Source organism: Plasmodium inui (genome assembly GCF_000524495.1).
Source record: "Plasmodium inui San Antonio 1 unplaced genomic scaffold supercont1.5, whole genome shotgun sequence".
Lineage (NCBI taxonomy): Eukaryota > Apicomplexa > Aconoidasida > Haemosporida > Plasmodiidae > Plasmodium > Plasmodium inui.
The window spans coordinates 697,465-710,808 of record NW_008481839.1 but is presented as its reverse complement, the minus strand read 5'-3'; the positions used below and the strand labels follow the sequence as shown (position 1 = coordinate 710,808).

Here is a 13,344-nt window from a genome sequence, read left to right as displayed (position 1 = left end):
ATGATGCATGTGTGAAATAAACACATACACGCATGTACACACACATGTACACGCACTGATAAGGATAAAGCAAAAGAGCGAAGTTTTTTTCCCTCGTACGTTTATCGTGTCATTTTATTTTCCTCCCCTGCCTGCACTTTCTTGCGTGTCCAACGCGTCCACCTTTTTTTTTTTTTGCCTATTTTTCGCACCACCCATTTTTTGTGTATTTTGATCACTGCGTCTGTTGAGTTCATTGTCTCGCCATTTCCACCTGGCCCCGCGTAGTCCACTCCACCTTACACGCGTAACATTGCTCCCCTTTATGGTAAGTAATTTTTCTTCACTTCGCGCGAGCCGTGTTGCGTGAGAAGTGATAGAGACTCCGCATTCTACGCACGTCCAGTCGCGCCTATGTGTGTACCCACTCCCATGCACATACTTGTATTCTCATCCCCTCCACACCCTGCCTCACACTCCAGCACCTCCGCAGTCACATCACCACAAGTCGCCAAACATGAATTTTTGTAAAACGGTTTTCAACGTTTTTTTTGTCTTGCTGTTTCTAAGCAGTTACGAAATTAAATGTCAACTGCGATTCGCCTCTCTGGGGGACTGGGGAAAAGAATCCAAGTCCCAATTGCTAAATGCCAAATATTTCAAGCAGTACATAAAGAATGAGCGTGTGACTTTTATAGTGAGTCCGGGTTCTAATTTCCTCGATGGGGTGAAGGGCTTGGATGACCCCGCATGGAAGAGTCTCTATGAAGATGTGTACGCAGAAGAAAGTGGAGACATGTATATGCCCTTTTTCACCGTTCTGGGAACTCGCGATTGGGCAGGAAATTACAATTCAGAGCTGTTAAAAGGTCAGGGGAGGTATGTAAACAAGGATGGAGAAACTACCATAGAAACAGATATAGATAAAACTGCCTACCCCAAATGGATCATGCCAAATTATTGGTACCATTATTTTACTCATTTCACTGTCTCCAGTGGACCGTCCATTGTGAAAACGGGTCATAAGGACATGGCTGCTGCGTTTATTTTTATCGACACATGGATATTGTCTGCAAATTTTCCATATAAGAAAATACACGAAAGAGCATGGGCAGACCTCAAGGCACAGTTAAATGTCGCAAAAAAAATTGCAGATTATATCATTGTCGTAGGAGACCAACCTATATACTCCTCCGGTTCTTCTAGAGGAAATTCTTACCTGGCTTACTACTTGTTGCCTTTACTAAAGGACGCTCAAGTGGATTTATATATATCTGGGCACGACCATAACATGGAAATATTAGAAGATGGCGACATTGCACACATAACCTGTGGGTCCGGTACCCTCTCCGGTGCAAAAGGCGCAATGAGAAATGGCAAGTCCTTATTCTATAGCAATGACATAGGATTCTGTATTCACGAGCTAAGCAGCAGCGGTATCATCACCAAATTAATAAGTGGCAAAAGTGGCGATGTTATCTACACTCATAAAATAAATTTGAAGGGGAAGAGATCTCTAGACAAAGTGAATTCTCTGCACTACTTTGCATCGCTTCCAAAGGTGCAACAAGTTGATGTTCCTGCCAGCGGACCTATGGGGAATAAAGATTCCTTCGTAAGAATTGTCGGCACCATCGGTATCCTCATAGGATCTGTAATTGTTTTTATCGGTGCATCTTCTTTTTTATCCAAAAGTATCAAGTGACTCTCTTTTTCTACCTCTGTGATTTAGTGTATTTTATTTTATCTTTTTTTTGAAACCCTTTTTTGTGAATGTATAAAAACCTACATGTCTCTGTACCCAATGAGAACCTGTTCATCATGCGGATACGACTAAAGGCCTAGCTGCGTGCAGTTTGTTATCTGGTAGGGGGGAAGCGGTGGAGAAGTGACGTAGAAGTGGTGTGAAAGTGCCGCGAAAAAGTCAAGATGGAACCCCACTTTGGGGAGGACCCGCCACTTCAAATGGTGATAACGAGCCAAGCATCTGGGTTGGCGATGTAACCCCCCTCACCTTTTAGACAAAAAGGTTCCTTTACGGATTGGCTTCCTTCACAGGTGTGCTGCGGGACTACTGTCTCGTGCAGCCTTCACTTGTTAAGCGAGTAGGGCTGTTCCGTTCGATACACTTCCTAGATTGTATCTGCTCAGATTCTTTCCCTTTTGGCGAAGAAACCGACCTGCCTTTGTGAGCGGGCCAAGAGGTGGTACGCAGGAGATGCAGCGCAGTACATCCCAACCCAGCCATTAGCACAACTTCCGGATGGTTTTTCATGAATGTGCCTCATTGCTCTACTGGCTGATAGGGCCATCTGCCGAAATGGTCCACGCAATCACTTCATTGACGACGTTGCAGAGGGGTGTTGCGGGGAGGGGGTACACATGAGATAAGTAAAAGAATATATTTATCTTCTTATGTCACGTGTGAGGAGTGGTGTGGACATGTTAGGGGAAGGAAAAGCACCATGAGAAATCGCTTTTTTTCCCCGATTGGGTGGGCTAAATCGGATAATCTCTTTTTTAACACCATCAAGAAGAGGTAGTTAAGGTGGAAGACCTGCGCATCGCCTTGTCTGATCATTCAAATGGGATAAGACACATGTTATAGGATGTTATCATCCTGGTTGATAGTTCCTCTCCAGTTTGTACTTTCCCCCAGTAGGGGCGCCTTCCCAATTGAGTTTTCTTTTCGTTCATTCGCGAAAGTCTCCAGGTTGATAAAGTTGCACAACTGGAAGAATATCCATTTGGCTTAGTGGGGGGTGAGGCGCACTAAGAAGACATTTCGTTTTGTCTGGCACCCCACCCCCCGATGACGCGTAGCTGGTTTAGCGCCCCCTTTAAAGGGAGTAAATAAAACGGAATACATATTGAGTCCACTTGCCCTAGCACAAAGGCATCGCGAATCGGGCAGAATCATGGAGAATTAGGGTGACCCGTTGCGCATCACCGGGTGAACAGATCAACACAAAACGACGCTACCTTTTTGCGATCACATTGTGACCTTGTAAAGAGGACCTTGTCCGCGGTAATTTTAAGTCTTTCCGCGTTCATACCCCCCTTTAACACGCTCTGCTATACAAATGGAAAGCACAACCTTAGCAGGGGGGTCCAGCCATGCACTGGTGTATGCCCTTCTACGGGTACAGCAAACCCTTTACATTTCCCTAGCATATGCAACCACGTGTGGGGGGTATTTTAACGATGCGGTTTTTTTCGCGAGAAATATCTTCTTTTTCTTTTTTCTTCTATCTTTTTTTTCTTTTTCTTTTTTTCCTGTTTTCCTTTTTTCGTCTTTGCTTTTTTTTTTTTTCTTTTTTTCGTCTTTCCTTTTTTCTTTTGATCCCGAGGTGGGAATCCAAATGGATAGCGTAAGTTCCGATGGAGTTTCTCAATCCAGAAGATGCGGCGCTCGGTAATAAACGCCCCTCGCAAAAGATCTGCTTCATAAATTATACTATATCTTAAGATAGGCTGTTTACTAAGTTCATTTTTTTTTTTCTTCTTGCAAAGATATATGCAAAGTTAGGTGCTAGGTCATGGGCTAGACAATGCGCTAGACAATGTGCTAGCCAATCTGCTAGACAATGTGCTAGGCGGTGTACTAGGCGGTGCACTGAACGGTGTGCGATGGATCAGTTACAGTACTATGAGAGGTGACTCCTCGCATCACACGAAAGCATCTGTCCGCTTCTGCGTGTAACGCATGTAATTCGCTTCTTATTCATGGGAAAATGGGGCAATTGAGAGAGGGAAGTTGAGAGGGAGAAAATGGGAGAGGGGAGGAGATAAGAGAGGCAAAAGAAAAAAAAAAATAGGGAATGTGTGTGAGATCCCCGAGAAGATAAGCGACTGTCCAGGGATGTCCATACGTATGAAGAGAATTCCTCTACACAAATTACACAGCTGCGAAGTGGCACTCCCGCGTTTGCAGGGCAGAAGTTACAACTCGTCGCTCTCGACGTCCTCGTCTCCACTTGGGGGGGGAGAGTTAGCACCGGGTTGGCCGTACAACTTGACGATGATAGGCTGGCAAACAGCCTCGACGTCTTTCAGCTTTTGCTTCAGCGCTTCGGCATCGGCATTGGAATTGTTGCTGAGCCAGTTCTCTGCATCCTTTACGGCATTCAAAATGGCATTCTTATCATCTTTCTCAATTTTGTCTGCCAATTTGTCTTTATCCTCCACAGTGGCTTTCATATTCTGTATATAATTATCAAGGTTATTTTTCGCTTCGACTTTTTCTCGGAGGTTCTTATCCTCATCTGCAAATTTTTCTGCATCGTTAATCATTTTTTCGATTTGTTCCTTGGAGAGTCTTCCTTTATCATTCGTAATTGTAATTCCTTTGCTTTTTCCTGTACCTTTGTCCTCCGCTTCTACGTGGAGGATTCCATTCTTATCAACCGTGAAAGTGACTTCAATTTTGGGGACTCCTCTTTGTGCCGGTGGGATGCCTGACAATTCGAATTTTCCCAAAAGGTGGTTATCCTTGGTCAATGCTCTTTCACCTTCAAATACTTGTATTAACACAGCTGGTTGGTTGTCTTGGTAGGTAGAAAAGGTCTGTGACTTCTTCGTCGGGATGACTGTATTCCTTTTAATAAGTTGGGTCATGATACCTCCAACGGTTTCTATTCCTAATGTCAGTGGAGTAACATCTAGCAAGACGACATCTTGTAATTCTTCTCCGAGAATGATTCCAGCTTGAATGGCAGCACCGTAAGCTACAGCTTCATCTGGGTTGATACCTCTATTGGGTTCTTTTCCATTAAAGAATTCTTTTATAATTTGTTGAATTTTTGGGATACGAGTAGATCCTCCTACAAGAACGATCTCATCGATTTTGCTCTTTTCATATTTTGCGTCATCTAGTACCTTCTTTACGGGTTCTAAAGTTTCTCTAAATAAGTCATCATTTAATTCTTCAAACTTGGCTCTAGTCAAGGTCTCAGAAAAGCTATGTCCTTCTACGATGTCCTCAATCTCGATCTGAGTCGAGTGAACTACAGATAAGTTTCTCTTTGCAATTTCGACTTCTTTTCTCAACTTCTGGATCGCTCTCTTATCCGATCTGAGATCTATATTTGTCTTCTTCTTAAAAATTTTGATAAAATAATCCATCACTCTTTGATCGAAGTCCTCTCCTCCCAAGTGAGTATTTCCTGCCGTGGCGTAAACTTCGAACACACCATTATCGATGACAAGAATGGATACATCGAAGGTTCCTCCTCCTAAATCGTAGACTAGAATGCTCGTCTCTTCCTTCTTATCCAATCCGTAAGCCAAAGCTGCTGCAGTTGGTTCGTTTATAATACGCACAATGTTCAATCCTGCAATGGTTCCTGCATCTTTCGTTGCTTGTCTCTGTGCATCATTGAAATAAGCTGGCACAGTTACCACTGCGTTTTTAACTGGCTTTCCCAGAAACGATTGAGCTATTTCTTTCATTTTCTCCAAAACCATGGCACTGATTTGTTCTGGGGCAAAGGTCGTCTTCTTGTCCTTTATCTGTACTCTTATATTTGGCTTCCCTTCCTGATTTACAATCTCATATGGCAATAAAGTCCTATCTTTCACTACTTCTTGGTCGTCAAATTTTCTTCCTATTAACCGTTTCACATCGAACACTGTCTGGGTGGGGTGTAGAGTTGCTTCCAATTTTGCTGCCTCACCCACTTTCCTTTCTCCGTCCACGAAGGACACATAGGATGGCGTGATACGGTTTCCGAGCTCGTTATTCAATATCTCGACTCTTCCATTTTTGAAAACGCCAACACAACTGTACGTCGTGCCTAAGTCGATTCCGATCACGGGGCCTTCAACTGGTGAATGAGCGGGGGACAAGTGGAACGTGTGTGTGTGTTGCATGTATGTATTCGGGGCGATCATGCGTGGGATGAACAAACATTCCATAAGTAATAACCACCAAATGGAGCAACACAAAGGAGGTAGTGAAAATCAATACGGGGGGAGGGGAAACCCTCTTTTGAATTTTTCTTTCGCCCTTATGCCATTACACGTTCTGCGATTTGGCGGAACGGTACAGATTGCCAGTGCCAACGAGTAAGGGTTCTTCCTCCCATCGCCTCATTCGAAGCGATCACCATACGTGCTGCATGCTTTCACTCCTGCTTGTTTCGTTAGGGGGGAGAATTGCGCTGCTCCCCCGGTGTCAAGCGTGCATACGTTTTAAGCGTATGAAGGTACTAACGCACGCACTGATCCAGGCACTGAAGCACTCAGGAACGAACTGGGTACTTACTGTTGGAGTCTATGGCCCTAATACAATTTAACAGGGAGAGCGCCAGGAGAAAAATAAACGGCCTCGTATTCCTCATCTTGACTACTTTCGCATGAACAAATGGGGGCGCAAAAAGGCTAAGAGCGCTTGAAGCTAAATAGGTATACGTATGTTCGTATAGTATGTATGCTCGTACGTATGCACGACGAATAGGTTAAAAAAGGGGATGTGTTCTGACTCAAACGAACAACACGTGAAGGATTCAAAATCATTCAAGATGGGGGAAAAAAGGAAAAAAAAAAAAAAAAAAGAATGCTCTTAAAAACTGCTTGAAAAAGCAGAAATGGTTTTTAATTTTGTACATGCATGTTTCGTATGTAAGAATGTGCTTACGTATGTACACATGTACCAAACCCTGCGCGTGGATTATACGCATGACGCGTTATTTTATTTTTTTTTCTTTTAAGGTGAGTTTCACAGCACTTTCCTCGCAATGGCGTGATATATACTTGCAATACAGTTTGCACTTCGCCCTCTTGCTACACGCGTGTAAGGTATGTATGCAGCGCTTCAGGTTTGTTTGGGCTGTTTTTCTTTTATTTTTTTGTTTTATTGCTTTCAACCCCAAGGATCATGAGATAGGTGCGCAACCTTTCTTCCTTTTGCTGAACAAATATATTATGCAGTGGCAAGTGGCAAAACGGTGTATGTTTGTATGTATGTATATATATATGCACGTATTTTTATGGCTTGCTATTTATTCCCTCCCGCTTGCACTTGTTTTTTTTTTTTTTTTTGGATCTTTTTACGAAATTAAGCGCCAACTTTGACCTGTGCCTGCGCGAATCCGATCAGCAGAAGTCACGACGGAGGCTTTTATCCCTCCCACAGGGTGGTCACTTTACGTGCCAGTTGGGTGGGGGAAATGACAAAAACGCTCTATATAATTTTACCACTGAAGCATTCATTGATGGAGCAGCTACTGATGGCACATTTGGCGTGATAAGAATGAATGTCAAATAGCGACCTGCGATGGAAACTTATCGCATACATTTGACGTTCTTCATACGGGGGAAAAAAGAAAAGATACCGCACATTTTTGCTTTTTCCGATATTCTTTGCGGCGAGTGAGAATTCCCTCCGGTTGTGTTTGCGCTATCGTGAGGGCTCCCGGAATGACCACTTGCCTCCACGTATTTACCTCAAGAGATTATTTCTTTCTATTTTTTTTTTCTGTGCAAACTTCGGGGTGGCGTCGTCCTTATGGCAGCTCCAGCACCTTCGCCATGGTGAGGGGCGGGCAAATCGGCTCCACGCAGCGCTCACACACGCAATAATGTGAGGAAACAAATATGTATATATATAATGCGTGTTTATACATGCGTGTTATACATATTTTATATAACCGTGTGTGTACCCCCCTTTTAACCCCCAACTTTAACCACGCGGGTCTTGGGGGTCACCTTCAAAAATGCTACGGACACCCTCGCGAAAAAGTTGTTCATTTTGGGAAAGATGAAAAAAGAAAATGCGGAAAAATGGCTGGAAGAAGGCATACACGCCAAAAAAAACAGAAAAACAAAAAAAAAGAAAAACCAGCGAGAGATTTAAACGGACAAACCTTACCCTACATAACAGACACCACATGCAGTTCCTCCCCCTATTGAGGAAGCAAATATTCCGAATAGAAGTAGCGTGGCCAATTTTTTGTTAACCCCACCAAATTGCGAATGCTTCATTTGGGAGTGTACGGAGGGTCCTCCAGACATTTGCGCACATTTCGGTTAGTGGCTCCGCGTCGTGTGACCGATTAGCTGGCCGGCCCACCGATCGACTGACCATTTTTACAAAGAGGCAAATGAAAAGAAAAAAAATGCAAAGTCGCGCTACTCAGGATGATAAATTTTTACCTCCCTTTAAAATGCCCAACCAATTCGTAAAAATAGCTCACTCTGCTGATTTTTTTATTTTTTTTCTCCACCCTATGTTTTAATCAAGTCAATATAACAGTGTCAGGCTGAAAACCTGGCACATTTCGTACGCACACCCTTAAATACAGGACCCCGCCCCTACAGCGTAACGGGGGAAGTAGTAAAATTATTTCGCGGCATTTCGGCACACACATATCTACATAAGCTTCGCGGAATTGCAAAAGTGATACCATCGTAATGGCGCCATTCGTCATTACGAATGAGTTAGCCGTTCTAGGAATTCCTCCATAGGGGAAACACAAAATGAGAAGACAAAATAAGCAGGTCACAGTGTAGCGCGGTTAAGCGGCTTCGCGGCTTCGTTCGTCATAACGACGTCCGCTGCACCACCGCATGATTGAAGGGAAAGGAAAGGAGTGCAATCCCCCGTTTCAAAAAATAGAAGCAGGACAGGATGACGCGGTCGAAATTGGTGTATGACACGGTTAGCGGCACTGGGAGTGAACGGACAAAGTATTGGGGGAGATGTATACCCCCTAGAATGTTTCGTAAAAATGGACAAATCACCCCCCGCACAGCATCATCACATGCACTGATCGGATGACGCAATGGGTTATTTTTGCCATAGGGAAAGGGGCACAAATTCTTAGAGGCTTGGTCAATCAAAATGATGTGCAGTTTTTCTTTTTTTTTTTTTTTTTTTTGAAGATTCCTACAGGGGGACAATCCCCCTCTTCCCTTGTCACGAACTCAACTCGATAATCAAATACTGGTAAAAGAAGTTCTTTCTGCGTTTTCCCAAATGATCACATGCATCCCGGTACAGTCGATTCTTCTCATTTATCTTTTCTATGTCAATTTCGTTATCGCTGCAGTTAAAGGTGGAGCTGGAAGAAACTTCTATATCGTCCAAGAAGGTTGCAAAATGGTCTCCCTTCTGTTCCATGCCGTCCCTTTTTTCACTATCAGGGGAGATGGTCACATCGTAGCCAGTTGGTACCTCTCGAAAGGGACCTTCCGCTTGAGGCACCCCTTTTGACTTCAACTTGGCATAGTTAGACTTCACATCAAAGAAGTCTACCTGGCCGAATAATTCGGTGTCCCGAAAAAGGTAATGGTGTTTGCAATCCTTCAGCAGCGTTTTATAAATGTGCAGATAAAAATTGTCACTTATTAAATTCTCATCAATGTAGATAACGTTGTAGCAGTTGTATCTCAGCAGAGACGACGATTCCTCTGTAACCTTGATGAAGTATTTGACACAGCTACGTAACAGAATGATGTTATTACAAATACTGAGCTCGCATGGAGAAATGAAGCAGCTATTTGGAACAATAATGGAGAAATTGCTGTTTTTGAAATAATATTCCAGCGTGTATAAAATGTCGACCGTGTTATTAGTTCGACTCATAAGACTTAGAAGGAAGAATGCCAGCAATATTTTCCTAACCTCACATTGGAGATATTTCCCTAGCAAATTGTAGAGACTGAACAAGATGGACTTAAAGCCCAGAATGCCATGAAGTATCTCCTTATTGAATGAAAAAACATCTCTAGTGATGTCTTTAATGATTTGTTTTACATCGGGGTAGAAATGTCTATTCTTCATACTTCTGCAGAGTTTTAAAAAAAAATGTTTATTTTTCAGTAGGTATTGTTTGTAGAGGTAGAAGGATTTTTCCTCGGACAGTTTCTGCACCTCATCGTTGTCCGTCTCAAAGGTGACTTTAATGCAGTTGGCTATCTCTCGTATGATCTCTTCGTCATTGCTCCTTCTTAGCAATTTAAGCAGAAATATAAAATGGTTCACTATTTCAATCTGCGTCTTCTCTACATGAATTTCTGTTTTTCGAAACTCATTTTTGGTGTTAAAAATGGCGTAGTGATGGCTCATTTTTTCGTCGAATAGCTTTCTGTTCACGCTTCCACTTGAGAACGTCACCTTCTGCGTCATCATTGAAGGGTCTTCCTCCCCCTCGCTCTCTCCTTCGTAGTCCTCTTCTATTTCGTGAAGATCGGCTACCAACTTGTCCACATTCATTTTTATGAACAAAACGAAGAAGCACTCTCACATGCGTACAAATGTTTGTGCACACCTATCTATACGTCGTATCAGCAGTAGCGAATGGAAACACATATAGATGAACCGCTTATCCCGGGGGCTGATTCCCTTACTGTTGGGCTGACGCCGTAACTGACATTATATGGTGCGAATTGAACGGGTGCCCCACGTAGGCGTACTCTGCCTCTGTGGGGAATGTACCGGCGCGTTAACAAAAAAAAAAAAAAAGTCACTTCGACGCGCGGAACGAAGAACGCCGCGCGAAGTAGCCTCGAATGTTAGCACTCCAAAAGGGATACTCCAAAAATTGCGTACACTTTTTTTACGAGTCCCCGATTGTCACGCCAATTTTGCTACAGCTGCGCGGGTTACATTATCGGCGCGAAGTGTCGGCCACATTTAATTTTCACTTTTGTGTACCTCATTTACGTGTGGTTGGCTCCTCTGTATGCCGACCCGGGGGAGGCGAACTCGCTTCCCACCCATGAGGGGGGTGCCCAGATAGGGACGTCAATTTTTTTCCTCATCCGAAACGTCGACGATCCTTTCCTGAATATCATCACAGTCATACTCAATGGCCTCAACGTACGTGTCAAAGAGAGAGTACTCGGAGTAAATGGAGCTGAAGCGAAACCCATTAGCTCCATCGATAATCTTTAGCAGCTTAAGCACACTATATTTGTCTTGTATATCCAGAAGGGCAAAATTGATCATGTTGTAATCCTGCACCGTTTCGCATATGTACTCATTTAGCTTCAGATATTTGTTGGAGAATCTCCTGTAGTTTTTCTTGGCATTTTTTATGTTTCCAGTGTTTATTTCATTCTGGATGACCTGTTTGATGGTGCGCTGAGGAGAGTGGCTTCCAACATTTAAGGAGGTAGCTGGTGGGTCTCCACTATCCGAGTCGGAGGAGGACTCATTCTGGTAGCGCGCGTACAACGTGAGCTGCTCCAAATTCTGCGCTTGGACGTAGTAACTCAGAGGGAAATCTAAATCGTCTCTAAAATATTTTAACAAGTCAATTTTGGAGAAAACATTCACATGGGGTAATTCTAAGTGAATCTGACTGCACAAGGATAGCAGTAGTGCACTAACATATTTATAGTTATCGGAGCATAAAGTGCTGTCAACAATGTGCACGGAAGTCAGTCTACAGTTCATCTTTGTCATCTTGTTAACAATCTTTCTCAACGCATCATTATGTGTATACAGTTCCACTTGCCCGGGGGTATCAATAAGTAGGTAGTGATCCTTGTATTCATTTAGTCTCTCCTCCAGCCAGTCGAAGTTTGCTAGGAGGTATTCCATGCAATATATCAGAGTGCCATTCGGTCCTAAGCCCAGATCACAGAAGACTTTCTTTATATCCACAAGCTCACTAATGTTGACATCCGCTTTGTACACGTCATTCTCCACAAAGGGGTCCAGATTGATGAGCACTAGCTTCCTATTTATCTGCTTCAATATGTGTTCCACCCCCGCCACGTAGGTGGACTTCCCGGACCCCGGCGGCCCGATGATCAGCTGTCCGAACCACATCGGGGGGTTAAGTGGCAAAGTGGCGGGGCGGTTACCAAACTAGCAGAAGTTCCCCCTCGTGCGGCTTCCACTTAGGAGTAGTCACCCCTCCCTTTCCTTTTTACATACATCTACGTGTAGAAGCCCTTATGTTATCATTTCTTACAACTCAGTGATGCAGTTCTGGGTGCACTTCGATGAGATGAACTCTACACGGAGTAAGCACTCTTTTACTTTAATTGCCTTCCCAATTTGACCTCGAAATGTTGCACACTCCTGTTGTCTGTCTTCCCTTCAACTAAACTGTGTTACTATACGTGGTGAGAAAAAAAAAAAAAAAAACGAATGACACAAGGGGTGCACAAAAGAAGACGGGGTTTACTCCCGATCCTTCTATTCACGTAATTTCTCCCTGCCCTTATATAACGTTCCTATCATTATGTGTAAAGAAGGTGTATGGGATTAGTTTGCACTTCTACTAAGGCAACATGACACCTACGCTTCGATTATATTTTCGAAATGCACGCAGGTGATGACATAAAACGCATATGGCTATAGGGTAAGAAAAATGACAAGTGGGGGAGGTTCCACTCTCTGGTCTGCTTTCTTCTGAGCAGTAGGGGACAAATGACATATGTTTAACGGGGGAGAGAAGCAAAAGTGGAGGATATGCAAAATGATTAATCGGAAAAGAATCAGGAGCCACGCACTAGGGGATGCTTTCCCCAGAAGGGGGTTACAATTTTTTTCGTTCTTGCTTGACGAAGTGGTAACAAGTGATGAAGGGTTGGCGCGCCCGCTTAATGCCAGGACAATAAGATCATATCACATGCGAAATGTAGCTGTTGTGATTTCTACCAAAGAGGGTGACAAATTAGCCGTCCTTCTGAGAATCCCCAAATGGCAATCATCAATTAGATGTAGTAAAAAAAAAAAAAAATTAACGTGAACACGACATTGCGTTACGTGGCACCACATGCAAAGCGGGAAAATTAGCCTCTTCTTTTTTTAACAATTTTCTTATCTATCTGCGCAGATGATTGGTTTGACTGCCAGGATCCCATATGGTCACCACACGGGCGTAACTCCTCACGGTGAAATTGATTTGTGCCAAATTTACAGGCAAACTTGGAAGAAGTTTTCGAAGCGCCTTCTCCGAAAAATTGGCAACAGAATTGGCAACGGAATTCGGGATCTAATTTGGGATCCAATTTGGAACCTCACTTTCGATTCGGGCTTGCCCAATTAGCGTCACATGAAGAATAATCCCTTTGTGTGAAAGCCGAGCGGGTATTTTATTTTAATTAGCTAATGTGAAGGATCCACATTGAAGTCGCATATAAGCATCTAAAGGAATATTCTTTTCTTTTTTTTTGCGTAACTTTGTTTTTTTTTTTGAAAGAGTGACAGAGTCGCAAACCACCTTTGTATGATCCTCTGCTCCTGCACGTAGGAGAGAAGAGGACTGCTAGTGGGAAGATTTCCAACGAATTATCAAACATGGTAGGGGAAGGAAGCCGGTGTCAGATGTAATGAACACAGAGAGGGGGACATTCATTTCAGAGAGCCCCCCCTTCGGGTAGATTCAACTGCCTATCGGTTTTTCG

At 43.4% G+C, this 13,344-nt stretch overlaps 4 protein-coding genes across 4 annotated transcripts; 1 reads left to right on the top strand and 3 right to left on the bottom strand.

Annotated features, from left to right (window-relative positions):
- Positions 1-496: 496 nt before the first annotated feature.
- On the top strand, positions 497-1,684 carry C922_01615 (acid phosphatase; the record flags this gene model as incomplete). Its single annotated transcript, XM_008817218.1, has 1 exon — positions 497-1,684. One exon carries the CDS (start codon positions 497-499, stop codon positions 1,682-1,684), a length of 1,188 nt encoding a protein of 395 aa, XP_008815440.1.
- A 2,237-nt stretch (positions 1,685-3,921) lies between these two features.
- On the bottom strand, positions 3,922-6,320 carry C922_01614 (glucose-regulated protein; the record flags this gene model as incomplete). The annotated part of the gene is made up of 2 exons (XM_008817217.1): positions 3,922-5,804; positions 6,245-6,320. The coding sequence occupies 2 exons, from the start codon at positions 6,318-6,320 to the stop codon at positions 3,922-3,924; spliced, it is 1,959 nt and encodes a 652-aa protein (XP_008815439.1).
- Positions 6,321-8,896: 2,576 nt separating this feature from the next.
- Positions 8,897-10,195, bottom strand: C922_01613 (hypothetical protein; the record flags this gene model as incomplete). Its single annotated transcript, XM_008817216.1, has 1 exon — positions 8,897-10,195. The coding sequence occupies one exon, from the start codon at positions 10,193-10,195 to the stop codon at positions 8,897-8,899; it is 1,299 nt and encodes a 432-aa protein (XP_008815438.1).
- Positions 10,196-10,726: 531 nt separating this feature from the next.
- On the bottom strand, positions 10,727-11,758 carry C922_01612 (GPN-loop GTPase; the record flags this gene model as incomplete). Its single annotated transcript, XM_008817215.1, has 1 exon — positions 10,727-11,758. One exon carries the CDS (start codon positions 11,756-11,758, stop codon positions 10,727-10,729), a length of 1,032 nt encoding a protein of 343 aa, XP_008815437.1.
- Between the last annotated feature and the right edge of the window lie 1,586 nt (positions 11,759-13,344).